General features: G+C 36.5%; 1 protein-coding gene across 13 annotated transcripts in view; it reads left to right on the top strand.

The window, feature by feature from the left end:
- The window catches only part of LRRC4C (leucine rich repeat containing 4C), a 482,349-nt gene extending 458,249 nt beyond the window's left edge, over positions 1–24,100 (top strand). For 10 of the 13 annotated variants that reach the window (XM_058025527.1, XM_058025523.1, XM_058025534.1 and 7 more), the window contains one exon: positions 21,453–24,100. In XM_058025527.1, the coding sequence (XP_057881510.1) occupies positions 21,495–23,411 (1,917 nt within the window). In that variant the 5' untranslated portion in view covers positions 21,453–21,494 and the 3' untranslated portion in view covers positions 23,412–24,100. Of the gene's footprint in view, positions 1–4,964; positions 5,029–17,724; positions 17,876–20,543; positions 20,608–21,452 lie in introns of those variants that run through there. The other 3 variants (XM_058025528.1, XM_058025533.1, XM_058025529.1) reach the window with 3 other exon arrangements.
- Positions 24,101–27,529: the final 3,429 nt, after the last annotated feature.

Below are 27,529 nucleotides of genomic sequence, written 5' to 3' on the forward strand. Positions count from 1 at the left end.
CTGATAGTGATTTCCCTGTTCTAGTGATCAAGTAATTTTTAAAACCTGTGATCTTTGCTGATTTTTATTATCTGTGATAATTTTGATTGAATTGTTTATGCTGGCAATGATAATAAGACTAAAATGTTCTGTTTAACTTAATTTGATTTTCAAGGTTTCAGAAGGACTAAAACTATGGATGACAAATTTTTAGATGAAATCTTTGTGCAGAGTTTTAGGTCATCTTAGTGCATGCTGAATCCCAGCTGCAGTGAGCTGCACATTTCTGTTATGCTGCTGGATGTGTTTTCAAATGAAATATTTAATCCAGCACCTATAGTATTTTTTACTGATATAAGGGTACCAATTTCACTGCAAGAAGAGGGTTTTTTAAAAAGAAACAGGACTTCAACAAGGGAAGATTTCCCATGTGAATCCATCTTAGAAAAGCTGGGGTGAATTTTAGACAGACTCCACAGATCTGTCCCTCTGTTGATATACTTGTTTCCCTATGCTGTTAAGTCCAAAGGATAAATTAGAACTAAAAATTTAATGTGATTAAAACACTGAGATATCAACTTTTTTTTTTTTTTTTTTTTGAAGTGGGGTTTTTAGTCGCATGAGAACATATATTTGCCAATTCAACAAGACACATAAGAAGGAGATTTTGAATAATTCTCAGGACTGGAATGTAGTTCTCTCATGTTTGTGTCTGGCCCAACACAGACACCACTAATTAAGGGAATGCTCTTTTGGTTCACTGTGCAGAGATTATCTTCATTTCAGTGAAGGCAAAATCTTGGGTCCTTATTTAAAATTAGGTATTGCAGACATTCCACAGAGGAAAGCTCATTGAAATGTCTCCTTGGGTACATGCAGTTCCCTGCATTTGTGCTTGGTAGTAGAGCATAATTAGATTTCAAATTAATGGATCATGTGACTATCCTCAAACAAGGCTAGGCTAGGGTGAGTCAGTGGGCAAGTGAGTTAATTTCCTCTTTTGAGACCTTAATTCCAGTCCCTATCTCTTTTTAAGTATGTGTCCCTATGAAATATATATGTTTTGGTATATTTATATATTCACCTCTCAGCTAACAACAGAATAGTCAGTCAGCTGCGCTAACATCTTTGGAAGGATGAAACAGCACTTGTAAATGTCATGATTTGTCTGGAAGCCCAAGCCACAAACAAGTATCTGAGGAACTGGTCTCAGCAGCTTTAAGGCATGATTATTCTTTGAAATAGAAAATGGTAACGAAGACACTCATCTTCCCATTTCATTACCTCTCCCCAGAAGCAATTCAGTCTCATTTGCATGGCACAATATTCAGGTTGTTGAATCCTAGTCTCTCAGGACTGTCTCAAAGGACTGGTGATGGTTTCAGATCCTCTGCATAAACATCCACTGCATACTATAATTCTGCACTTTCTCCACTCCATAATTTTTTCTTATTTCTATCTGCAGTGCACACACTAATGAAAGGGGTGGATGACCCTAAATTAGAGGACATCACAACATGGGTCTCTTTCTAGCTTAGAAATAGATGATCTGTGTATTACTCAACTGAACCCAATAGAAGGCTTTTAAAACTCCAGGAAAATGACTATGAACAATGCAAAAACAAGTTGCAAAGTGTAGCTCTGGCTCAGATCCTCAAAATTAGGTAGACACCTTACTCCTACTTTAGGAATTAAAGATTTGATTATCATGAAGCATGCTGGCTTCAGTCCTTTAAATCTCTGTGTATTTGTGCTTATCTCTAAATGACTCACAAGAAAATATGTATGAGGGAGAAAGAACCCAATGTAGGATTTAACAGGCATGAAAAAAGTAGAGATCTACAAATTGAACAGGACTACATTTCTTTTCTTATTAAAACATGTGGAGTGTAATGAACCTCTTGTGAGAATAAAGTATTTTTCTAATTATTTTACTGGGGCCAGTAGTTCCTGCCCAGAACCTAACTAAAATTATTTCTTTAGATTGTGGTTGGGGGTTATCTTGTAGGATGGATAAAACTCTCTTGTAAAGTCTGTAGAAATTAAATTCTTTAGATTTTTATCCCCAGGCTCTGCAAAAAGAATTTCCAGGCTTTTGAATAGTTTATTATCATCAAAACCACTGTGTACATTTCATGGTATTGCATAACAGGCTATTTTTCAGTAAATTCTGTTGGCAGTAGTTTTGGATGAGTGGAAGAGATTAAGTAAAATTTTTTTTAAAAATTAAAAGAAAGCAGCTTATTAAGAAGATACATTTTCTAAGTTTTTTTTTTTTCACAACTCCTATGTTTTTTGCATTATTTACCTATTTACCACTTAAGTTATAACAGATGGTCAGAGGACTAATTGACCATAAATCAATTATTCTATTTCATTTATGACTACAAAAGAGTATTTTTCATGTTTAGTTTGCTGGTGTGCAACCTTTTCAGTTGGTTTTTCACACCACATGAGTCAGTGGCACTAATGAGCCAGATATGGTGGTAGTAATTAGCTGAAATGAGCTTCTTGATTCACCACCCCCCCCCCCCGTGATTTCTTTTTATTATTTTTTTTTAATCTGACCCTTTATTGAGAAAGACTCTATAACTCTATGATCTTGAGTCAGGAAGCTACTCTGCTGAGTTTCAAGATCAAATCAGCTTTAGCTCAGACTGAGTAATGACCTCAACAGCATATTTTAGCAGCAGGGTATAAATTTATAATCCTCAGTATTGCAGAACAAAAGTTCTGCTACAAGAGCTACAGGAATTGCCCCATTAGCTGTGGCACAGGACATACTTTTCTTCAACTAAAAGTTGCAAATAATGGCAAATGTCGCATACGCCACCCAGCTCTACTGTGAATGAACAAGGGGCGGGGTAAAAAATCCCTACACTGCTTGCAAAAGCCAAGTTTGAATTCTGTTTTTCTATAACAGGTTTAAGATTAACTTGTGAAGACTCATCTTTCAGATACATCAGGTATCTGATACTACATGTAGGCAAGGAAGTATAGGGGGGAAAAGTTCCTGAAAGACTGACTTGTTTGGACAAATGCTACTTTCATTTCCAGCAAACCTAGAGTTTTACCCTATGAAGTGAGTATGAATATTTTTTTTTCCTATAACAACATTTTGATTGATACTGAAAAATATTTCAATATTACATTTTAAATGCATTTTGGACAATAAACTACAGGTGTTAAAATACAGAAAAATTTTTGAAGTTCATTCTCTTGGCAAAGACTTTTTGCATTTTCAAGATTTTGCAGCCAGCTGCTTTAAGCTAAAGAAAAATAGTAGCTCATACTTGTGAGAAAAGAATAATCATCAAAGATTATGGGTACTTTTTTCTAATACAGTCCAGATAGTTTTACACATTTTTTTCCTAACTTAACTGAAGTGCTGTGAGGCCTCACTAAGATCAAACATTCAAAATAATGAAAGGCTTTTGCCGTCTCCAATTGTTACTTTTTATGTTTAAGATAAATCTGTGACTTTACACAGAAACGTGGTATTTCTGCATATTGCACAAGAGAATATGATACTGTTAAGGGCTGTGACATTTGCCTGAAGAAACAAATGGGAAACAGCAGTGTCATAGAAACATTCCAACTTTTCTTCTGAAGTCCTCTTAATTGCCATTGTGGCACTTAAGTGGCACATGAGTTATCCTTGAGTGAGGTGACTGGAAAAATAGGGGAGTTGAAATGATTAGTTTAATTTCTGCAGTTCAAAACAGCTGATTTTTTAGTACCAGTTGATGAAAGTATATCTAAGGTAGATTTAATATTATTGTGAAAACAACATTGTTTATACTATAAAAGAAAGTTTGAACCTGGGACTTTTGATTCTGATTTTGTTTGTTAATTTTGGCATGGCTTTGGTAAGTCATAATTCATCAGAAGAGGAGTGAAAATGGAATTTAAATTTAAGTACTTATAATCTAAACCTTTTAATGTCTTTGTTCCAGAGGAAAGACTCCCATGCATATCAAACACTGAATTCCTCATAGCCATCATCCGCATCTACTAGGAACCTCCTCTTGTTTATTCCTTGTGACAGAAATCCAATTGTCATTGCAAAGGACAGAGACAGAAATTGTTGTAGAGGATCTTTGTGACCCTGGTGTTGATTAAGTGGAAACATTTTTGAGAAATACTGCATTAAATATCATTTCCATAAGAATATAATGAACTAATTACCAGACAAATATTTTAAAAAACTAATCTTCATTCTTGCTTATTAATAGTGAACAAAGAGAGATGGTACCCTTTGTGGTTATTGTTGTTTTTCTTAAATGTATGTACTTTGGCCTGCAGTTACCTAAGCCAGCACTTGGACAAAAATGTTGTATCAGGAGTTTGAGAAACTATTTAAATGGATGCAGTGAGACAGAGCCGGTGCCAGTGAAGCTGCACTGATTTATACAAGCTGTGGATCTGGCTTATGAATTTTATTTTTGACAGTAGCCACTATTACAGCACAGTCAGGACTTTCTACAGGCATTCTTCATGACACAGAGCACTGGCTCAGCATCCATAACTAATTTGGTGTTGAATGAAGCGATCGCTATGCACTGAATTGATATTGAAACTTCCCATTGAGAGAACATTCCAAAAATAGCAAAATTCAGCATGTGTTCAAAAAAAAAGGACCTTTTACTCAGGAGCATAAAAAGTCAGGTCATTACAGTTGTAGTATGAAGTGTGGATCTTTGAATTTTACTCATGCTTTTGATGATTGTGCCACTTGTATAATGGGCAGAGTGGCATGGCCAAGGATTGTTGGATTGAAAATGGAATTGGTCATTATTCCTTGCAGTCTGCAAGGAAGGTGAAGCAAAGCCTAGTTCAAAATCCTTGAATCAACAGTCTGAAAATCAGAATTTCTCGAGGACAGCAGTAGTTCTGTACCCACTTCCAGGTATACTGTCTGCTGTTTTTGCATTGTATGTTCGTATTGTTCAGCAATGACTGATAAAATTCCCCTCATTTCCTAGTATGTTCTTACTTTGCCTTTTGGGAGATGAAGAATAACATCGAAGAGCAATTGAATATGATCTAGTAAGTGCATTTCTCACTCCTAAGTACGGCTTGTTAAATTTCATTTTGAGAAATGAAGCTGTATTTAGTATAAATGTGAGGGATCCTGGTGGGAAGAAAAGCACCCCAAACCATTAAAAGAAAAAAATCTTTTCTTTTTGCTGCTATATAATTTTAAAATTAGCAATTTGTGCTACACTTAAGGAAAAAAAAATTGCTGACAACTTGGACACCAGACTGCAGGTAAATTAAACTTTAAAATAAGGATTTAGTATTCTTTAAGAAGGAAGGAGAAATGAATTTTGTCAGTTCTTAGAAGACCCTTAATTAAATTGAAAGGTGACTTACTATGCTACTTTTACACATTAAGGAGGAACTATTAAACTGTTTTGCTGACTTCAGTATACTGAAGTCTTGCTGGGCTGCTTTGTAGAGCTGCAGAAAATGATCCATCTTTAAACAGCTGTAAAGTATTATGAAAAGATTTTAATATAGCTTTGTTCTCTTCTTGTGCTTGTCACTCTTACCTATAGAGTGCACTCTAAATCCCAGTATCTGCCCCTGAACATTGATTTGTTACCTGTTTTAGTAAGAAATGTTGCTCAGGGCAGTCTGGACAGCAGAAACTGAATGCTAATAGATCCCACCAAATGATGGTTACTCTCTGAGGAAGAGGCAAGATAATTCATGGCTGTTTCCCAAGTTTTCTCTCACACCCTGTCTCACTCAGGACAAATGTCAGGGAAAAGTCACTGTCTGGAACACGCTTCTGCAAATACTGCTATAAAGATTATCAGTGTGCTTAGCTTTCTGTTAGCTAAAGGATGCAGGGTACCAGTCTCTTCCCACTGGGCACCTAGCTTTCTGTCTCTCCTGAAAAGGATTCATTGCATCTGCTGAAAGAAATGGAAAGTTGCAAGAAGCTATTTTGTCAAATTTGTAAAAGCAGATTGTTCTCCCAGTCTAATTCTACAGCAGTGTTTTAGTGTTGTTCTGACAGAAATAACTGTTCGTTAACATGATAGAGGTGAATGAGAAATCCACCCCACTTGGAGTCAAATCCTCTTCCAAATATGTATTTTCCAAAACAAAAGGGGAGTTTACCGTGATTACTTTATGTCAAATTTGAGCATAGATATATAGCCCACTTTTCTAAACTTTCTGAAGTTTTCCTTTGATTTCAATTGAAGACAGCAGCCTTCAGTATTTCTTGATATAACATGGTAAACTATAAAAAACCTGCTGCGAGTCTCTCCAGAAATACTCAGATTTCAGTGGGAAATAAAGTAACTGTGATAGATAGAGAGAGATAGATGGATGGATGGATATTGTTTTTCAGTGAAGGATGTAAAACACAGGGAAAAACCTAAATAAAAGTTAATATATAACTCTAATCTATTGCCATCTATTAATATAAAACTTAAATTTCATGTACACCAGACAGCATTGTAAAAGAGGAGATAAGAAGCTCTCTTTCCTTGATGTGGATTATGTCTGCTGTTTTTATTTCATAATTTTGATTGAAACCCTATAATTTATTGCAATAAGGAAGAAAAAAGAGAAAAAGAAAGGAAATACCTCATTATTCAGGAAAAGGAAAGTTTATGTCTTGAGAACTAAAAAAAAGTCCACTTTTAACGTATGATTACTCGTCCTTCAGCATTCAGCAATCAGAATTCTGTATTTCATGTTTAAAACAATTAGTTTTGTCTTTACCATTCTAAGCCTAATTTATAAAAGCTCCATTTTCATAGCAGTTGGCTGTCTGAACCTCTTGATAGTCGTAAACACATGAGATTGTAGAATAGTTTGGGTTGGATGGGACCTTAAAGATCATCCAGTCCAACCCACCCCCAACATCTTCTAGACCAGGTTACTCAAAGCCCCATCCAGCCTGGCCTTGCACAATTCCAGGAATGGGGCATTCACAACTTCTCTGGGCAACCTGTTCAAGTGCCTCACAGTAAAGAATTTCTTCCTAATATCTGATCTATGTCTGCCTTCTTTCATTTTAAAGCCACTTTCTCGTGTTCTATTATTGCATGCCCTTTTAAAAAGACCCTCTCCAGCTTTCTTGTATGCCCCGTTAAAGTGTTGGAAGGCTGCTCTAAGGTGTCCCAAGAAAGCTTAATTTTCAAGAAGGGATAAGTTTAGTTTAGAGGCTGCCAAGGATCGCAGCCTTCAACTGAAATAAAAATCATCTGGTTTCATTGACTTGAATGAAACAACTCTAGTTTATCCCATCTGGGAAATTGGTCTCAGTTCAGACAATTTCCTGGAATTACAGAGAAAAATGTTGCCTTCACTCTACTGAAAAGGAAAGAAAGTTATAAAGAACAGCCACAGGAAAGGGTTATGTATATCACTTTCTTTTCCCTATATATTTTTTTCCATCATTCCCTCCCAGCTAGTCATAGCTTAGATTTAGATCTATGGCTGCAGTGTTAGAGGAAATTCTTAAATCTGTGCATGTTCCTTATCTCTGATACACAGCAGCTGTCCTGTCTTCCATGAAATCCTTCTGCGATTTAGATCCCAGCTCAGAAATCAGGTCTAGTAAAGGAAATCTCTGTGCTTCTATGTGAAGAATGTGAGACAGAACTCCCTGAAGTCTTTGCTGGTTCTAGTTGCTGTGATTACATTTTGTCACTTTCTGAGCATTCTTAAGCACCGAATATATGAACAGCAGTATGAATAAAGAAATTAAGGTGCTTTTCTGAAGATGCTTAAACCCAAGTTTTAAAACCATTCTTGCAGATCAAAGGCAGACAATGACAGACAATTACTTGGTAATAGCTGCCATTAGGCATTCTTGCACAAGTGGATACATCTAGAAATAGGCAAAGAACTGCATATGCCTATAGGCAGATAGCAAAATCCACTCTACAGTTAATTGTGTAATCTTCCAGTCTAAAAAGTGCACTATGTGATGCAGGTCTGCAAGTCATCACAGTGTTGGGGATATACACGCTGTGTATCGTTGATATTTAATGCCAATTAGCACTTATACTCATCGTTGCTTTTAGTAGCTCACAAGTACATGGAACTGGTGTGAAATACTCTGGTGGGAGAGTGTCTGATGATGCCGAAAGTCTTTGGATACTTCACAGGAGGAAGTATCATGCATTATCCATATTTATTATAAGTGCTTACATGGATGCCTGCTAATGACACCTTGGAAATATTTCATGTCCTTGTCCTCATGCATCTTTCTGGAGTAGGAAGAAGAATACACAAAAATCCAGAAAATAATTTTGAGCCAAAGAGAACTAGATACATTAGCACTTTTGTCCTTCAACTGTATTTTTGATGTACTCTGACTAGAACAACAGTTAGAATTCAAAAATTCAGAAAGTTCTTTCTTGATAGAAAACAAACAAGTAGCTTTTTAAAAATAGCATTGAGGTATCTTTAGGTGTATTAGGTATAGCTATGCATGTAAAAATGCATGAGTTTCAATGAAAACTTTACTGGCTATGTTGTGTTTTATTATTATCTTTAACTATTGACCAGATCATGTGTTGCCTATAGTAACTCTGTATCTTTCAACGAACAGAATGAAAAAAATATCCTAAATTCAGTACTTGGGTCCTTATCAGTAGCATTCTCCTTTGCTGGAAGCTATTTGTTACCATAAGGTATGACAGCTGCTTTAAATCAGCTGCATTAATATATTGACATTTTAAAATATTGTACTACTGGGTTTTTTATAGCTGCCTTTTATATATAGGAACTCTTTTTTAGCTGCCTCAGTTACTATTTTTTTCTTTTATGTTCTCTGACAGTTTTAATTAAATGAAAATTATATTTTCATATCCTTGAAAACTATCCTAAAAGAATGTCATCAAAGCCCTAGTGCTTACATCAGCAATAATCTGCAGTTGGCACGATGTAGCAAATTCTTATTGATATACGGCATGGAGTTGTGACTCCACTGAAACCAAATGCAAAACTCCCTTTGGTTTCTGTAGGAGTAAATTTTTACTTATGATTGTCTCTCACAGAACTAATTAAAAATGCAAGTGTGTGGTGAGGTCATACACTTAGAATACTGCATCAACTTTTAAGAGTCTGAACAGCTGAAAAAGCAGGCAGCACTGATGATGCTGAGCATTAGAGCCTTTTGGAAACTACAAGCAGATACACAGCACTGTAGTGAAAATTATCATCTGCTAAAGTATTGTAAGCTAGCTTTCCTGGATCTGGTATGACTTTCACAGTAATGTAACAATATTTTGAATTTGGCCAGTGATTTTGGCAAGCAGGCTATAAGGAGCCTGTGTAGAGAAGATATTCCATTAAATAAAGGTGTTTTCATCAAATTTAAAACCATGTCTATGTGAAAAGTAATCTATTATTTTTCTCTAGAAGACTTCCTGTAGTATGAAGTTCCAGAGAGATAACATCTATTCTATCTTTATAATTTATGATTCTTATAGGTTGTCTGGACAAAAATAGAATAACTCATATATGTTGCCACATTTTCTCACAAATTCCTTTAAAGCCTTGGATTTTCACCAAGCTCCATTCAAAGATCTCTTTGTTAATCATCACTTGCTAGGCAGATCTATAGTGCCAATTCTTGAATCAGATGACATTCTGAAAAGATATGCACTGTCTTGAATACCTCAAGAAAACACATTGGGAGGGATGATACAGGATTTTGCTAGTACCATATTTCAGCACATATTGAAACACAATATTAAGTTACTCCAGGATTAATTTAACATTTGAATAAAATTAATTTGAATAAAATTAAAACTGGTTAAAAAAAATTATTTTGCCATATTAAAGTGGTTGCCGCAGTTAAAAAAACAGACCTAGTTCTGTCTCAATATTTTTGTTTCCAGTGCCTGACTGAGCTAGCTTGTTAAAGGATGTTTATTCCCTGTTAAGGTAAAATAAAAATGTCATCTTATATGTGCATGTATGTCCCTATGATTATGCTTTATACAAAGATATTTGGGGGTTAATGAACTAAATATTGGAATCTAGAAATTAAAACTTTAGTAATTACTCACTTTAGAGTGAAACTGGTTTTGAAACTTATTCTTCAACATTACTGTAAAAAACATGAGTATTTTACCAGGTCAGAAGCATGTGTTTGTTAGAGAAAAATTGACCCTTGAAAGAATATAGCTAATGAAAATGAGATTTGGAGAGCTTGTATCAGTCTGACCTCATGGCAGAGAAGGTCATGGAGTAGATTGCTTGAGGGCCATTGCACAGCATGTATAGGACAACCAGGGGATCAGGGCCAGCCAGGGTGGGTTTAGGAAAAGCAGGTCTTGCTTCACTAACCTGATCTCCATCTGTGACAAGGTGACCCACCTAGTGGATCCGGGAAGGGCTGCGGATGTTGTCCTCTTGGAATTTAGTAAAGGCTTTCTCTTCTGCAGCATTTTCCTGGAGAAACGAACTTCCCATGGTGTGGACAGGTGAACAATTCATTGGGTAAAGTTTGGCTAGATAGCTGGGCATGGAGAGTGGTGCTGAATGGAGCTAAATCCAGTTGGTCTTCCCTTTCCTCCTTCAGCTACCGAAGCTAGTTCTCTGAAGGTGAATCGTTGTTCTTTTTCAAGGGCTTTGCATTTCCTTAGTTGGATAGCAGCAAATTATAATGAATGTCACATTTTGCCGGTTATACAATCTTATGAAAGGAATTTTCTTTCAGCTTTTATCACTTTAGTAATTTTATCATTATCATTGTTGGAAGGATTGGACTGTGCCTCAAGTGATCCAGACTGATGTCTGTGCTTTTTTGTTTGGGTAGAAGAGTCCCATGAGTTTCAAGTAAGAGTAGCATTATAAATTGGAGTTTCAAACTCCCAAAGTATTTCTTCCAATTTGCAATTTATAGTGGCAACAACTTGCAGCAAATACTTGATAATACATGTATTGCATCTGGCCAGTGTGGAGTGTGAAGCTCATGTTTGCAAAGTATCTTATATACACATCATAAATTTTGGTAAATAATTTAATCCATTATTGCCTCAGTTTCTTCAGCTGTAAAAATGAATAATATTACCTGTCTTTTTCCCAGAGGCCTTGTGAAGGTGTGTTTACATTTGACATCTAATACAGCAGTCCAGGGAATGATGAATTGACCCCAAAAACTCCCATTGTGTGCAAAGGGCCCTGGGGTCACTATATTCAAGCAATTCCCAATAACACAACTCTCAGGTCAAAGTTTGTTGTTCAGATCCAGGAAAATACTTGTAAGTAGTTGTTATAGTCCCCCTGAGTCACCACATAGTTTCACTCTTAATTTTATTTCACTAACTGCCTCCTAAATTGAATTGAAGCATTCTCCCACTTGTGATATTTAAAGGTGTACAAATGCTGTGCACAAGAGAACCTGTGACCTGCTCATTGCCCAGCAGTGATAGAGCTGGTAATAATGTGCTTGCTATTCTGGCTGTACTGCACTTTGGTAACACCTAGGGTTTAATTGAAATACACCCTGACACTGGTTTTGTTCATGAAGCATAGAATGGACATAATTACTATGAATCTACTGAGGGATATTATGGCAAAATGTCGTATTACTAATTTTGGCTCCTCACTCTCTTTGGGGGAAAAAAAAAATCACAGATTTCAGTAAAAAACAATGTGCTGCAGTTTCATAGAAGTCCTAAAACAAGTAATTTTCCAAAAAATTAACTTCTTATATTTCTCTGTACCTATTTTTTCTTTCAAAACACTATCACAGTAGGATAATTGCATTGCCCCTAACAGTTTCATATTCCTTCATAATTAAATAAACAGCTTGTAAATTGCAGACCACAAAGTGCCTGTGTTCCACTCTTACCTTAAGGGGTTTCCATAGTTACAAGGACAAGAAGTTTAACCATCATTTGCCAGACTCAAGGCTATTTGCAGCCTTAACTTTTTAACTCATGTCTCTTTTTCTCTTTGTTGCTTTGTTTATTAACAGAATGAGGGAGTAATTTGGACTCAGTTAGCCACTACAAATGCAATGATGCAAAATGGACTCTGGTGCTTTAGTGTGTTGTTAGCTGGGTATGTTTTTCCCATAAGGTATTTTGAAATAATGCATATTAACAATACAGCCTGTCGTTATCAAGGTTATGAAATATCTACCAGGCACTTCTTCAATTCGGCATCAAATAATTTAGCAGTTTAAAAAGGAAAACATTCTTCTTGGCATATCATCATGGCATAGAAGTATTTAGGCAGATACCTATTTTAAATCATACTGCAAAAAAATATCGATGCAGATTTTCCATGGCTGCTTGAATATAATTTCCTTTCATCCCTCAGTCTCCTCTGTTTTACATAATACAAAGTTCATTTGGAAAAACTGCGGTTATTATTGTACAAACTCAATCTTCTCATGGCACTCAAATGGACAATTATCTGATTTGCTAATATCAAAGTAATCTTCAAATTTTTTTAAGTTACTTCAGCTTTTACCAGGGTATCTCTGTTGCCAAATTGTAGAGAGGTATAGAAAACTGCTACTGCATTACATGTTCATCAAACTAAAATAATTATGTGTTTTTGTGTATGTTATCTGCTGAGGTCCAGAGCTCAGCAAGGCTCAGAGGATGATGTGTATGGGTGCCAAGATTATTCAGCATTAGCACATTCAGTAGACAAGTGTAAATATTGTAATTTAGGAAATAATGTTTTGGACTTTAAAAACTAGATTCAAATTTTCTTGGGTTAGGATGAAACTTTCTTAAGTGCAGGTATATACTCTAATATTTTTTTGTTTATTTGTTTGTTTGCTTCTCTTCATTATACTGGCTATATTCATATATGCATTCTTAGGTTTTTCTGACCTGACATTTCCCACATCTCTTTTTATCATTTGTGAATAGTGAGAAAATTCTGAAAGTAATCAGGACTAATACCTTGGATTCCATGAGCCTTACACATTTTCACCTTTTCATTTTTTGAAAAGACACAAACTTTAATATTACATAAAGTAACAGTTTTTTTGCCTACCAATTTTGAAATGTTCTAGTACATTTTTTAAAAGGATGTTAATTTACAATTTAATGTTTCCATGTATAAAAATTGATAATATTATACTGGAGCAAAACTAGTTTGTTTGTAATAAATTATCACTTTACTATTCTAAATAGATTTTCAATTGCTCCTAAAACCAGAAAATACTATGGTACTTTAAAAAATGACCCCAGTATGACAGGACTAAAACCTGTGCTGTTTTGGACCAGTGCTTTTGAACATCATATATTTTTTATTAAGGGTTATTTTGTACTAATTTTGTTATGGTTCTCAGATGCCTTCCTAACATGGATCTGTGATTTTAGTTTGATAATGAATGAAAAAAGAATTAAGAAAACATAGTTTTAGAAATTGTGCAATTTAATTATTGCTCACTGAGATATTTCTGACATAAGATAGTCAAGTCTTGAATGTCTTGTTGGACTTCCTCTTATATCATGGTTGGCTCATGAGGTGCCCTGACAGACTTCTGTAATTAAGAGAATTTTATTTTCCAGGTATTGTAAAATTTCTATTGTTCAGTTGCCCGTTTTCCCCTACATAAATATCTGTCCAAAAGGAGCTATAAGATGAAACAAACAACAAAATGACAGGGAAAATATATTTAATGAACTGAATTAGTGAAGCAAAATGGAACTTCAGTAACCCAGGGGGATCAGTGATGAGGTAGAAAACCTTTTTACCTTTATGTAATTGGTTTGAATCAAGCCCAAGTCAATACAGAACAAAAGTTCCTAATGTCTATACGGGGTCTCAAGAAAATGAATCCAAATTAACTTTGAAAAGGGACTAGCTAAACTACATTACATCCTTTTATGGACACTCTTAATTGAAGTTACAGTGGCCTTGATTCAATTTAGCTTAAATTAAATTCTAAATAAGAATGTCCACACTAAGATTTAATGCAATAGAATTAACCCACTTAAAAGTTAATTCCAATTAAAATTCTAGAATGTTTCTGGGTGCACTAAAACCAAACTGCATTGTGGTGGCTTTTATTGAAAGAATTTTAGCTCATTGTGAATAGTTCATAGATTGCTCCTATTCATACAACTGTGAACAGTCTGAACAGAGAAGTTAGGATTGTTCTGTCCTCATCACCCTTGGAGTGACTCCCTGGAGTGGCATCCAGGGAGAGGACAACAAAGAAGTAGTATAATTCCTCTTAAGATATCGAAGTTTGTCCTGTTTTCTGTAATTTTACAGTGAAATTAGTTTTACAGAGGATACAGACTGAAAATGATGCTTAAAATTATGTTCATAAAGAGAAATGCCAAACTGATTGAGATTCAAACACTATAAAATATCTTAATTTCTAGCTAAAATGCAAATATTTTTGCTTGGACCAATGTGCACTCAAATTCTCATTTTTAAAAGGTTTATTTCATGTTATTTTCTTTTACCTGATGTTAAAGATAAAATTTTAAACCTTAGGAAGAAATGAGAGAGGAAACATGAAATCATGCTGGAAAACGAGGTGGGTGAGATAAAGCTGTTTTCTGTATAACAGAATGAAAGACAAGAAGAAAAAGGCAGACTGGGTCAAACTCACCCTTGATTGAACTCCACTGAAATCAGTGGTGATTCAGGAGGATTGAATGTGTCCAATCACATTTAGGTCTTTCAGATCAGTGTCTTAGTGATTCAGTTGAGTCTTGAAAGGCTTGCAGGAGAGAACTAGGAAGTGTCTGTGGTTCAGCAATATCCGCTCTGCCTCCTACACTTGAATGCTTCAAGGGGCCACAGAGCTATGTCCCAGAGCAAAACAGTGAAACATGCAAAGAGGAGAATAATTTGCATTGTGAGTGTTTTGATTGTCTGGTCTCATGAGTAATCAGTTTGCATTGCAGGGCTGTCTATCTAGCCTGCTTTGGCCTCCACTGTATTTAACTAAAAATAAAATAAAAAACAAATAGATAAAAACTGCTGGGTTTTGAAACCTCACAGGATTTTAGACATTATTGTAATGGTTCCCTTAACTGCTGTTGAGGCTTTTAAAGTCCTATAGCAGTGAAAAGGGAAAACGGGTTTTTAACAATGTACATAAAGTTACCCAGTTCTATAGTCATAGACATGGGGTTTCATTGTAGATCAATCTATTAGAAGAAAGCCAAACACCTCTGACCAGAGTCAACCCATGAAGAAATAAAAAATAAGATTAGGAAAAGGAAACCATTTTAAAGTGGTAAACTTACTGTAAACCGTTTCACTGATTTTTCGTGATGCGTTGTAGTTGTCTCTTAAGAGCATAGCATGTGTTCTTTGTTAGTGACAAAAGCATCGTATGGAAAAAGAGAATGGTGTCATTGTACTGTGTAGGGGCAGGGAACAGCATGCAAACTGCTTGCATTGCTCTTGAACTGAGAGCTCAAGTCCTTGAGGGTTCAGCCAGGTGGAAAGGTATTTCCAGAGAGGAAAGGGGGGAGGTGAGGTGGGCAGGAGATTAGGGTGAGTGAATCCCTGGCAATGTGGTTCCATTGGCCCAACCCTGCACAGCCATATGGGGACACACATGTGAGGCTGCTGGAGCATTTGCAGAGCAGATGTTGGTAGAGCATTCCTGACCCCGGTGGAACTCCCAGCCCACAGCTCAGTCTCTATTCTGGGATGAAGGCTAACCCTCCTGTGTTTCAGTACTTTGTGGAGCTAAAGCATATTGTGTGCGTGTCTACCCTGAAATTCCCTTGGCTGCCATTGCTGCCATTGCTGCCAAAAGGGGATCAGTCTCAGGCCCTTGGAGCATTCAGACTTCCTGAAAAGAGAGTCAAAAGAGTTACTTCTGCATAAGGTCATCCTGGGATTTGGACCTATTTTTACTGCTGTACTCCAAGCTCTGTTCCATACAGAAACTATTTTCAATTCTCTGGTGCTGATGCTACCGGAAGAGACTTCCCAGCATAATTAGCTGCTTGACGCACCTAGCTCCTCTTCACATGTTTGGAATCTGCTGTTTAATTTGCAACTGTAGAGTGGCTTGTTCTCTGAAAAAATGCAGATATCATTGCAAAGGGTTTTTCTCTCAGAAAACCTCTTTAAAAGGGTGTGAGGTACAGCATACATAACTGTGCTATATAGAGTGAAGCAAAGATGAATTTTCTGAATGCATCCACATATTTGTCAACTTGAAAAAAATTGAAAAAAGTGATTTGAATGCTTCTTATCCTGAAATTTTCTGGGACACGGCTGAGGGAGAGCTTTTGTGATTTAACAGTTCTTCAGCTGAGACTTAACTGATGAATTTGTGATGATGTAATTTTACTGTGATAGTTTAAACACCTGATACTTGATTAATTCTGTCTGTATTTTCAATGCAGCACGAATAACATCACATCTCAATTTTCTTCATGGCAGGGGTACAGCATGAACCAAAGTGTGCTAGATCATACTGTATCTTAAACCTTATATTGAGATAAAGTCATAGCCTTTGCAGTGCACAGCTCTGCTGCTGAGACAGTTTTTCCTAGACCCACAGACAAGACAGAAAGCAAAGCACGAGTTGCCAACAGCAACTAAACTGCCAGCTAAGGGTCACTGGAGCTTGGGGTCACTGGAGCTTGGGGAAATATCTTTGCCACCTGCCATACCTCATTAGGCAGATCTTTGCAAATGGCATGGAAGTTCTCTTTTGTTATCAAAGATCCCCATTACAGGAAAATCCTTCAGCAATCAGAGGGAGCACAGTCACCTTCTTCTGGTAATATAGCAAAAGGAGAACAAAGCACATCAGACCCAAGATCTCATAAAAAAAAAAACAAACAAAAAAAAAAAAAACAAAAAAAAAAAAACAACAAACAAACAAACAAGCAAGTAGGTAATATTACAAGGCCCATAAAGAAGGTACCTCTGCATACACATTTGGCAAAGTTACATTTCAGTAGGGTAACCACTGCATCCTCCAAGCTGAGGAAAGTTGCACTGAGCATAGTTGCAGAGGTAGATTAGCTCTGTCATTCCTTGCTTCATCTTCTATACTGGATCTTAAGAGGGCAGAGCTTTTAGCTCAGAGGGAAATGTGTAGTACATTAAGAGTAACAGAGAGTCAGATAAGCTATAGAGAGGACAACATGCACATCAAGTGTCAATTTCAAAAAAAGATTTTTTATTTCTGCAAAAATGGAAAACAAAATGAACAGCTCTCCATATGTGTCTGGGAATGTCTCTATGGCCATAAAGAGAATATACATTACTGTGCTAAAAAAACAGATGACTGAGGTAATTAGAGCAGTGCCACAGACAGACTAAAGGCCATGTTTGGAAACACATTTGATAATTGTACTGTGTGTAGGGAACCAACTGTGCAGTAAGGAAATTCTGAACATTTTAAACTAAATTTTTAGTCTATACAGCAGAGGGCACTAGTGATATTGAATTGACTGTAGAGTTGCTATTTTGATACTAGAGAAATAAAAAAAAATAATACTTAGAAGACAAAGAGGTGTCAACAAGGACTAAAGAAGCTGGTTGATGGTCTGTGTTCCATGTGTGGGCTTGTAAAGCTAAACCTTCAGTGTTTCTAGCATAAATAGGAATTGAATAGCAAATTACTCTAGTACAGAGCTCCAGATGGATCTTTATGTAAAGCCCATTAAAATATTTCCATAACACCCTTCAAGGCTTTAAATTAATTTTCCACTGTTATTTTATGCTGGCTAATTTTTTTCCAGGGTGTTTCCAAGATATTTATGATTTAAAATTGCCCTGATATGAAATACCTGCATCAAGAGTTCCTGATTATTTAAGCTCTGAGCCCTGAAAAACAGCCAACATACAAGAAAGGATCTTTTTACTACATTCTTCCAGCCACCAGGAATCTTACTGCCATATTTCGGCCTTATGCAAACCTCAGTAGATGGAAGTGATGATTAGCAAGGTATTGCCTAGTATATTTTCTGCTGGTCGTGGCCATTTTTTTGAATCATCATCTCCCCTGTACTTTAGCAGCACCAAGTTCACTTAGTGTGGTCTTGTCCTAAAAAACAGGAGGCATTTTGCTTCCTGAACTAACAAAGAACAGGGCAAAAAGACAAGTAATACAAATAAGTCCAAAGTTAAATCAAATGGTGTTTGCAAAAGCTAAGATTTGCTCTCACTGCCTCCTGGAAAATGTTACAGAGGGATGACTATATAGATATTCTGTACTTATATATTAAGCAAGATACAGCTTAGACACAGAAAGATCAAACATACCAATACATGTGAAAACATATCTAGAACTAAGTATTCACATATCACAAAATGTCACAAATCCTGTCTTCAGAATTATAGACTCAGAGAAGCTATCAATTAGTCAGTAACCAAACTTGTATTTGAAGTATGCACAGATTTGAATTTTACAGAAACCTGTCGGTGTCAGATTTCCCTGGAGGACTTTGATAGATGGTTGTACTGAGGCATATGTTTGATTGAGACATCCCTAGCACAGGACTAGGGAGAACAGTAAATGTAAAAGCCACAGGCAATTTTGGCTCAAGGAAAAAGCTGTTCCTTGTGAATGATTCATTGTTTCAGTCAATAACCAAAACCAGGAAGAATATAGGGAATTTATCATAAGAAGATAAAAGCATTTCTTTCAAAAATCTTTTTGCAACTGAGACAGGTAAACACTTTGGTTTTGGTTAGACAACATTTACTGATCAGTCTCATAACTAGGTAATTTATTTGTTGTAATAATGTACTCAAGTAAAATTATCTTTTTTGCCCCCATGGAGTATATGCGTAGTGATGAAAAGGGAAGATTTTCTGGATGAAGAACTAGGTAAACGAAATTTTGGGAGATACCCTCAGGTTCAAGTAATTGGAACAGGAGAAAAGTGCCTTGGAGTACTTGCAGCATGGCTTGGGATCATCAGCTTCACGGAGGCCAGAAAAGAGCAGCTGAAGGGACTTGGTGCATTCAGAGCCGGATGTTGAGGGTGTTTGCTCTCCCATGGCCTTTCCAATTTCTCTGTACTGTTTTGTTCTACAAATGTTGTAGTTTTCCTGGTCCTTCAGGGAATCCAGGATACAGGATTGAGACCAGACAATGACAAAAAGAAAGATAGAGAAACTGTATGACATTCTACAAAGCTGGCCTTTAGTAGTGAATTGGTCTAAGATTCCTGTGCCTCTGCAAGCCCACTGTGCTGCCTGTGCCTCACCAGCCTTGTGCACAAGGATAACTGGCAGCTCTGAAGGCAGACATAGCAGCCTGTGTTGTCATGCCAGTTTAAGTGAAGACAAAAATATTGCACCAGTGCAATGGTAAAATAATTAGTTTGTTGTGTTTCCGTGTCTGTTTTATTACTTGTTAGTGGAATTCATTATTCAGTCCAAATCCTTAGGGTATAAGTTTTAGAAGAATTTTGAAAATCAGAAAGGAAAAAACAAATTACTGCACAAAAAAAAAAAAATTTAAAGGGTGACAAAAATGCTAATACAATCACTTAACTATCACAGATGATGGTTAATTACTAGTCAGCAGCAAAATTCATGGATCACAGGTCTTAACTAAGAACGCTAAAATTGATATAAGGCTCTAATAGAATTCTTTTGACCACAACAGTAGGTTTTTCTTCATAACTCTGTAGGAAAGATGGGAACTATGGCCTTTTCACCTGCTTTTTGAGTATAGTTTCACTGCAGATGGACTTTTGTAAGCAAACTTGAATTTTAGTGGTTGGAGTGTTTCTCCATACATCCTGTTCAGCGCCTCTGAAGAGATAAGTGGCCTTGTGAGCCTGCAGTGAAAAGGAAGGTGTGTAGAGCAGCGACCCCTCATCTAGTCCAGTGCATTATCCTGAAGCTGATGTTCAGGAGTGCAGGTGTTGGCAGAGGGAAGGGATGGAGGGGTGGGAGCTGTAACATCTAACACTGCAGCCACAGGGCTCTCCAGAGCCAGGGGACAGAAGTGTAAGCTGCAGAGACAGAAGTGACTTACTCAAGGTTGCAAAACACATCAGTTTCATGAATCTTTCATAACAAGAATGATGTTTTATAAATAGCACATATAGAGAGATCAAACATAAGATACAACCCAGAATTTCTAGTTCTCTTCACAGTTTTTTAACCATTCTATTGGTTTTTTCTGCAGTAAATTACTAAAACTGAGATGAGAACACTTGCTAGCTCTGAACCCTTATAACAGTTTTTTTTGTTTTTTTTTTTAAAGGCAGAAATGAATTCTCAAAAACACATTGTCTGAATATACAATTAGGAAAAAAAAGTGTTTCATTAAATGAATTGCTGTGAGATGAAAGTTAATATATTTTCCTGGTTTGGTGATTTTTTTCGTGGGTTTTTTTTTTTGGCTTTTTTTTTTTTTTAATGAAAGGTCTCTCTTTTTTACAAAAAATGAATCAGTTTGGAGCCTGGAGTGGAAAACTGTTGCCTTATGGTATTTTATTTTAATGAATATATATGTACTATCTATCTGGGTGCTCTGGGTTATAAATATGTTTTAAGCTTGCTGTAATTTTTAAGACTTCACTTTTGGCTGATTTATAAGAAATTTCATTAATCTCGGCAACAGAGGAATCTTAAACTGAACAGCAGATTGAAAATGAACTGAAGGCTGGGGACTATAAAAACTGCCACACATGAATCAGTACTGAAGTTCTTAAAATGGTAATGATCATTTGTACTGTGAAGCTCTTTTTTCCCTTTGCAGTAAGAATTTTTTGGGAGTTTTTTCAAGGTGCCAATGAAACTGCCAACCCTGCACCTACAGGGATATTTTTCAGCATTTAAATAAATGGCTATTTTCATTTCTGTGTTCAGTACACATTTGCTAATGAGTGTTTCTCTGCTGCTGGTGCAAAACAAAAGAATTGAAGAGGCCATATTATTAAACTGGATGATGCTCTGTATGCTTCTTTATTTTAATTTTTAATTTTTTTTTAATTCTTATAGGCAAGATCTTGCCCTGTCATCTGCATGTCATTCAGTTTTAGAGATTTACTTCTACCTAAACTCTGATTCAGGAATCATGTTTGTATAGACAGAGATTTTTACTCATACCAGAAACTTGCTTTTCATATTATCTTTTCTCTTTCAATGTGTAAAAAAGGTTAACACCTTGAATACTCTGATAATTCCTATTTTAGTAGATTCCTATGTTGCTAACTTTTGCCTTTGGAGATGCTTGTCCTTTCTTTCAACTCTCCCCTGAGTTATATTCCTTTTCAGTGTTCATTGTGATTGAACTTCTTATCTGCCATCCACCTGTATACACTGTACATTGGAATGTGCAGGATAACTAATGTATGGCTATTTCTTATCTCATTGCCAGTTGCAGCTGACATACATATCTGTACGGAAAAGTAATATTAGAAATTCTACACCTGCTCTCACTATTGAATTTCAAGAAATTGGTAGAGTTGACTGAAAGGACTTGAAAAGCCTTTGTTGAGAGAACACAATTATTTGAGATTAATTTAATGTTCTCCTTCTCATTTCTTCCTTTCTTTCAGACGATTCAAACTCCAGAAGGACCAACACCAAATAAATTATGAATGTTGAACAAGATGACCTTACATCCACAGCAGATAATGATAGGTCCTAGGTTTAACAGGGCCCTATTTGACCCCCTGCTTGTGGTGCTGTTGGCTCTTCAACTTCTTGTGGTGGCTGGTCTAGTGAGGGCTCAAACTTGCCCTTCGGTCTGCTCCTGCAGCAACCAGTTCAGTAAAGTGATTTGTGTACGGAAAAATCTTAGAGACGTGCCAGACGGCATCTCCACCAACACCCGGCTACTCAATCTCCATGAGAACCAGATTCAAATCATTAAAGTTAATAGCTTCAAGCATCTGAGGCACCTAGAAATCCTGCAGCTCAGCAGGAATCACATCAGAACAATTGAAATAGGGGCTTTCAATGGTCTGGCCAATCTCAACACTTTGGAACTATTTGACAATCGTCTGACCACTATCCCAAATGGGGCTTTTGTATACCTATCAAAACTGAAGGAACTGTGGTTGAGAAACAACCCTATAGAGAGCATCCCTTCTTATGCTTTTAACAGAATCCCTTCTCTCCGGAGGTTGGATTTGGGGGAATTGAAAAGGCTTTCATACATCTCAGAAGGTGCCTTTGAAGGTCTGTCCAACTTGAGGTATTTGAACCTTGCCATGTGCAATCTTCGAGAGATTCCTAACCTTACTCCGCTTGTAAAACTGGATGAGTTAGATCTTTCTGGGAATCATCTGACTGCCATCCGGCCAGGTTCTTTCCAAGGGTTGATGCATCTTCAGAAATTGTGGATGATACAGTCCCAGATTCAAGTGATAGAAAGGAATGCTTTTGATAACCTTCAGTCACTTGTGGAGATCAACCTGGCACACAACAATCTAACACTACTGCCTCATGACCTGTTCACACCGCTCCGCCTAGAAAGGATCCACTTGCATCACAATCCTTGGAACTGCAACTGTGATATCCTTTGGCTCAGCTGGTGGATTAAAGATAAGGCACCCTCCAACACTGCATGCTGTGCCCGTTGCCACACGCCCCCCAGTTTAAAAGGAAGGTACATTGGTGAGCTGGACCTGAATTACTTCACATGTTATGCTCCAGTCATAGTGGAGCCACCAGCAGACCTCAACGTCACAGAAGGCATGGCTGCAGAGATGAAATGCCGGGCATCGACCTCCCTGACCTCCGTATCTTGGATTACTCCAAATGGATCTGTAATGACACATGGGGCGTACAGAGTTCGGATTGCTGTGCTCAGTGATGGCACATTAAATTTTACCAAGGTTACTGTGCAAGACACGGGTTTGTACACATGCATGGTGAGTAACTCTGTTGGGAATACCACGGCTTCTGCCACGCTGAATGTGACCGCCCTGGATAACCCTGGTTACACCTACTTTTCAACCGTCACGGTAGAGACTGTGGAACCTTCTCAGGATGAGGCACAGACCACAGAGCAGGTTGGGCCCACACCAGTTACCAACTGGGAAACCATTAACATGACAACCTCACTCACTCCACAGAGCACAAGATCGACAGAAAAAACGTTCACCATTCCTGTGACGGACGCAAACAACGGGATCCCAGGAATAGATGAGGTTATGAAGACTACCAAAATCATAATTGGTTGTTTTGTGGCTATCACTCTCATGGCTGCTGTGATGCTGGTAATTTTCTACAAAATGAGGAAACAGCATCACCGGCAGAGCCATCATGCTCCAACACGGACTGTAGAGATCATTAATGTGGATGATGAGCTTACAGGTGATACACCCATAGAGAGTCATTTGCCCATGCCAGCAATAGAGCATGAGCACTTAAATCACTATAACTCTTATAAATCTCCTTTCAACCACACAACAACAGTTAACACAATAAATTCAATACACAGTTCAGTGCATGAACCGTTATTGATCCGAATGAACTCGAAAGACAATGTTCAAGAGACTCAAATCTAAAACATTTATGACATTAAGGGGTGGGGTGGGGGGACAAAAAAGATGGTTTATAAAACAAATGACACAAATGACTGGGCTAAATCTACTGTTTCAAAAGTGTCTTTACAAAGAAAAAGAAATTTATTTATTAAAAATTCTATTGTGATCTAAAGCAGACAAAATTATGTGTATTCCTCAGAACCTGTTTTTGCTGCAGTTATTTACCCTCCTTGTTCCCGTTTTCCTGCCCAACCTACCCTGACTCCCATTTGCCATATTTTTCATAGGAGATCTTGATTGCCTAAAAGAACTGATCTAGGAAATTTTGTAAGAATTCTGTTACACTTTGGGAATTTTTATGGTGAATTCTAGTGGTGAGATTCGGTCTATTTTGTCACTTTCTCCTTTTTCTTTTGTTTTCTCATGCCCTTTTTGAAATTATTCAACAGAGAATGGAGTAATAACAGTAACTTTGCAAGTGAGAAAAACAAGTAAACCTTCTTTTTCTCCATGTAATGATTTGCTCTGTACTTACCGAAAGCACCATTCTGTGAAAAAAATGGAAAAAAAGTAAAAAAAAAATCAACCCAAAAATTAATTTACTTGTGAAAGCCTATAAAACCCATGATCTTTTAAGCAATTATAGAACCAGAATTTGTAGTTCAAACACTAAACTAAGATTATAAATAAAACATTGGTTTTTTTCTGTACTTGGATATAGCTCATTCTTAGTGTGGCTTTAAACATCAAAAGTTTGTTAAAATTCTTATGATAATCTGCTCTGATGGTCCAAAACACAATCACTTTAAAGAGAATAATTAAATCATTTTGGATCATTAATGAAGGATATCACAGTTTTCATTTTAGTTTGTGAAAACAACATACTGGCAAACAAGGGTGTTTGATTTCTAATGCAAGATTGAGATTGTTCCTTCTAATGGTGTGTGCAATTATCTCTATTATATCACAAGATGCTTTTCACAATGCCAGAAAAAGTTTTGCAAGGAACTTCAGTTGCCTCCGAATTTATTAGACAAAACTAAAAACTTTTTTCTGTTTTTTACTGTTTATAACTGTCAATAAGAAAATTCATCTTTATATCAAAGGTAGTGGTTTCCAGTTCAGTTGTTCTGGGACTTCTAGGCACAAATATGAAAGAAGCTTAGCCATAATAATACCTGTCATAAGAGCTGTATCCCTATGTGCAAAATCAAATCAACATTCTCTTCATGGAGTAAATCACAGGAAAAAATCTGAGGATTTTGGTTTAAAGAATAGAAAGAACAAAGTCAGATAAATCAGAGGATATTTTAAGTTACTGTAATTTGCATGACAATTGGACTCCCTGTAGAGTACCCAGTTTCCATTAATTTAAACTCAGACCCATGTACCATAGGGAAATGCACACCCTCCGCCTTTCTGTTTATATACGTTCTCTGGATTTAGCTCATTGGTATAGGACTGGTGCATACTGTGCTTGATGAAAGCTAAAAGGAAAGCTTTCCATAAGAAAACCCACTTCAGGACATTGTGTTCTTCCAAGCAGAAATTCTGCCAAATTAAACTTTATGCATTGGCAGCTGAACAGAAGCATTTTAAGATTATTCAAATTAGGACCAAAAAAAAAGAATCTTATGTATGATTTCTGAATGCCTTTTCACCTGTTCTCTTTCTTAACCACCCAAACTGAGGGTTTCTGGGGCCTTGTGCCACATAAATAAAATTCTTAGCAAAATCTGTTTGCATCTTTCTAGTATGGAACAGCATGCAGGATGAAGATCCCACTGAAAAATATACTTCTATTCTGTAAGTTTAAGATGGAATTCTGATAGGTTGAGGAGGTAAACATCTCCTGTTAGATGCACAGTTCTCAAGGTTGCAAGTGAATGTTGTAATACAAAGGCCTGATTTAAAGAGGACACAGTGGAGATAGGTGACAATGAATCACACCCTGCAAGGAGTCTGATAACTATAATACCGAATGTAACCCAAAGTTCTATAACAATCTCTAAGAAACATTTGGCAAGGCATTATCCTTTGATGTGCTACATGAAAAATAATATCTACTCAAAGGGAATTTTAATAGAGGGCGAAGATGGACCTGAATGTAAAATATTGCAGCTGTGATTCTTAGGTTTTCCTGTTTCTTCAAAGTGTAATCGAGAATTTCATTGGTGATTTCTTTTAAGCATTGTGATAGATTCTGTACAAAACTACTACAGTTGCACATTCCTATGTATTCTTTGCCCACCTGGCTAGGAACAGTCTGTTCATGGCAAATGCTAATCTGAAAATTGAAAAACAATTCAATTCAGGAAACCTAAAGCTGGACAATTTAAATCTGTAATTAATGGGTTTATGTTAACAAATTATGGCTATGCTAATCAATATTTGGGAAAGCAGTTATGGTCAACATGGTTTTATAAGCACATAGTATTTTACTAAGCCCTAAAGTAGGTTAGTAGGAGGCCTATAAGAAAACAGGTATAGTTATTGTCAAGTACAACACTGGGTTAGTGACAATCTTTGATCCTTTTTGCAGTAATACAAAATATTATCAGTGACTGTTTTAAACAATATATTAATTCTTACTGAGTGTTAATCCAGTTTTATGGGCTAATCAAAAAATCAGATATTTCTGCTTGCTCATAATAATCATAAAGGAGCACCATTGGGGTGTGTTTGGTTGGGTAAGTATATATCTGTTACATGTCTGTGATATTAGGTATGATTTTCCCATCGTGTTCCCTATCCTTCTTGGAACCACAGATATTATTTCTGATTCCTTCCTACTTCTACAAAACACTCAGTACTTTTGCCGGTGAATTAAATACCAGAGTCAGCAAAGATCACAGTTTAAATTATGAACTGAGCTCTGTAATAAAGTGAAAGGAATGCCATGCTCTCTACTTTTGATGCTCAAATCACATGCCAATGCCTCCTGTTACTGCTCCAGAGACAACAATGTTAAGAAAGAAGCCTCTATCTCCTGTATGACAGAGAATAACTGACAAAAATTCTAATGAAATTTCTCTTGCAGGTGACCACGTTGTGTGTGATGTAAAGGAATTGTGCAAAAGAATTTGTGTTCTTGATTATGATCTATTGCTTTCTAGTGGGCTCATGAGAAATTATGATTTGTTCTTCAGTTCATTTGATGGAGTTTGAAGATGTTTATCTGCTGTCCTATGCAAACAGAAATTGCAATGCATTTTCTTTCTGGAATTTCCATCAAGTCTTGCTAATCATGCCATATGCAGAAATAACAGGTGTAAAAGCAAACCAAGTCAGTTCCATTCAATTCATCATAGAAGATGGACATTTTATTTTCCTTCCAAAAGGGCTAAATGTATGAAAAGAAATAGATTAATTGTATTTTTTGCTAAAATATTCTAACACATTAAAAGTTATACTTAATTGTTTCAAGATTCCCTGTCCCCACTGACACAGGTTAATCACAGAATTAGAGAAAAGACAAGTAAATTAATATTGTACTTTATTATAACAGCTTTGTAGTCTTAGGAAAATGTTTCATAACAGCTGTTACAAGCTTTTATATGTCAGGTAGACCATTAATATAGTCTTTTCAACGAGGGGCAGGGAAAATCTCTTCAACTTTTTCACCCCACTCTAAAGGTTATATACCATTTTTACATGACCTAAATATATTATTTTTAAAATTCTCACTGTTTTTCTTTAAGACAAGAAGGTGAAGGTCTAAGAAATATTAGGAGCTACCTTGCAATTTCATACCAAAAGAAGTAAATGAAGAAATAATTTATCCTTATCTTCTAGATGTAATAAAAGCAGTAAGGCTTTAGTGCCCAGGTTTCTGTTTTTCATTGTAGAACAATTTAATTTATCTTTTTCTCATTTGTGCAGGTGTTTTCAAGAAAAATCTCATTTCTAAAATTTAATCTGCAGTTAGTCCAAAGGTAGTAGTGGACATTTTATTACAGAGGTGAAATTATATATTAGTATTATAAAAAACTAACACATGGAGCCACCACTATTGACATAGCAGCGGTTCATCAGCAGAAGATGAGCTTGGGTAAATTCTGTGAAGCCTACCAGGTAAATCTGAAATTCCTGTTAGCCCTGCAACCTCTCTTTTGGGTTGGTGGTGCCTTGTGTGAACA

Source organism: Melospiza georgiana, chromosome 6 (assembly GCF_028018845.1).
Source record: "Melospiza georgiana isolate bMelGeo1 chromosome 6, bMelGeo1.pri, whole genome shotgun sequence".
Taxonomy (NCBI): domain Eukaryota; kingdom Metazoa; phylum Chordata; class Aves; order Passeriformes; family Passerellidae; genus Melospiza; species Melospiza georgiana.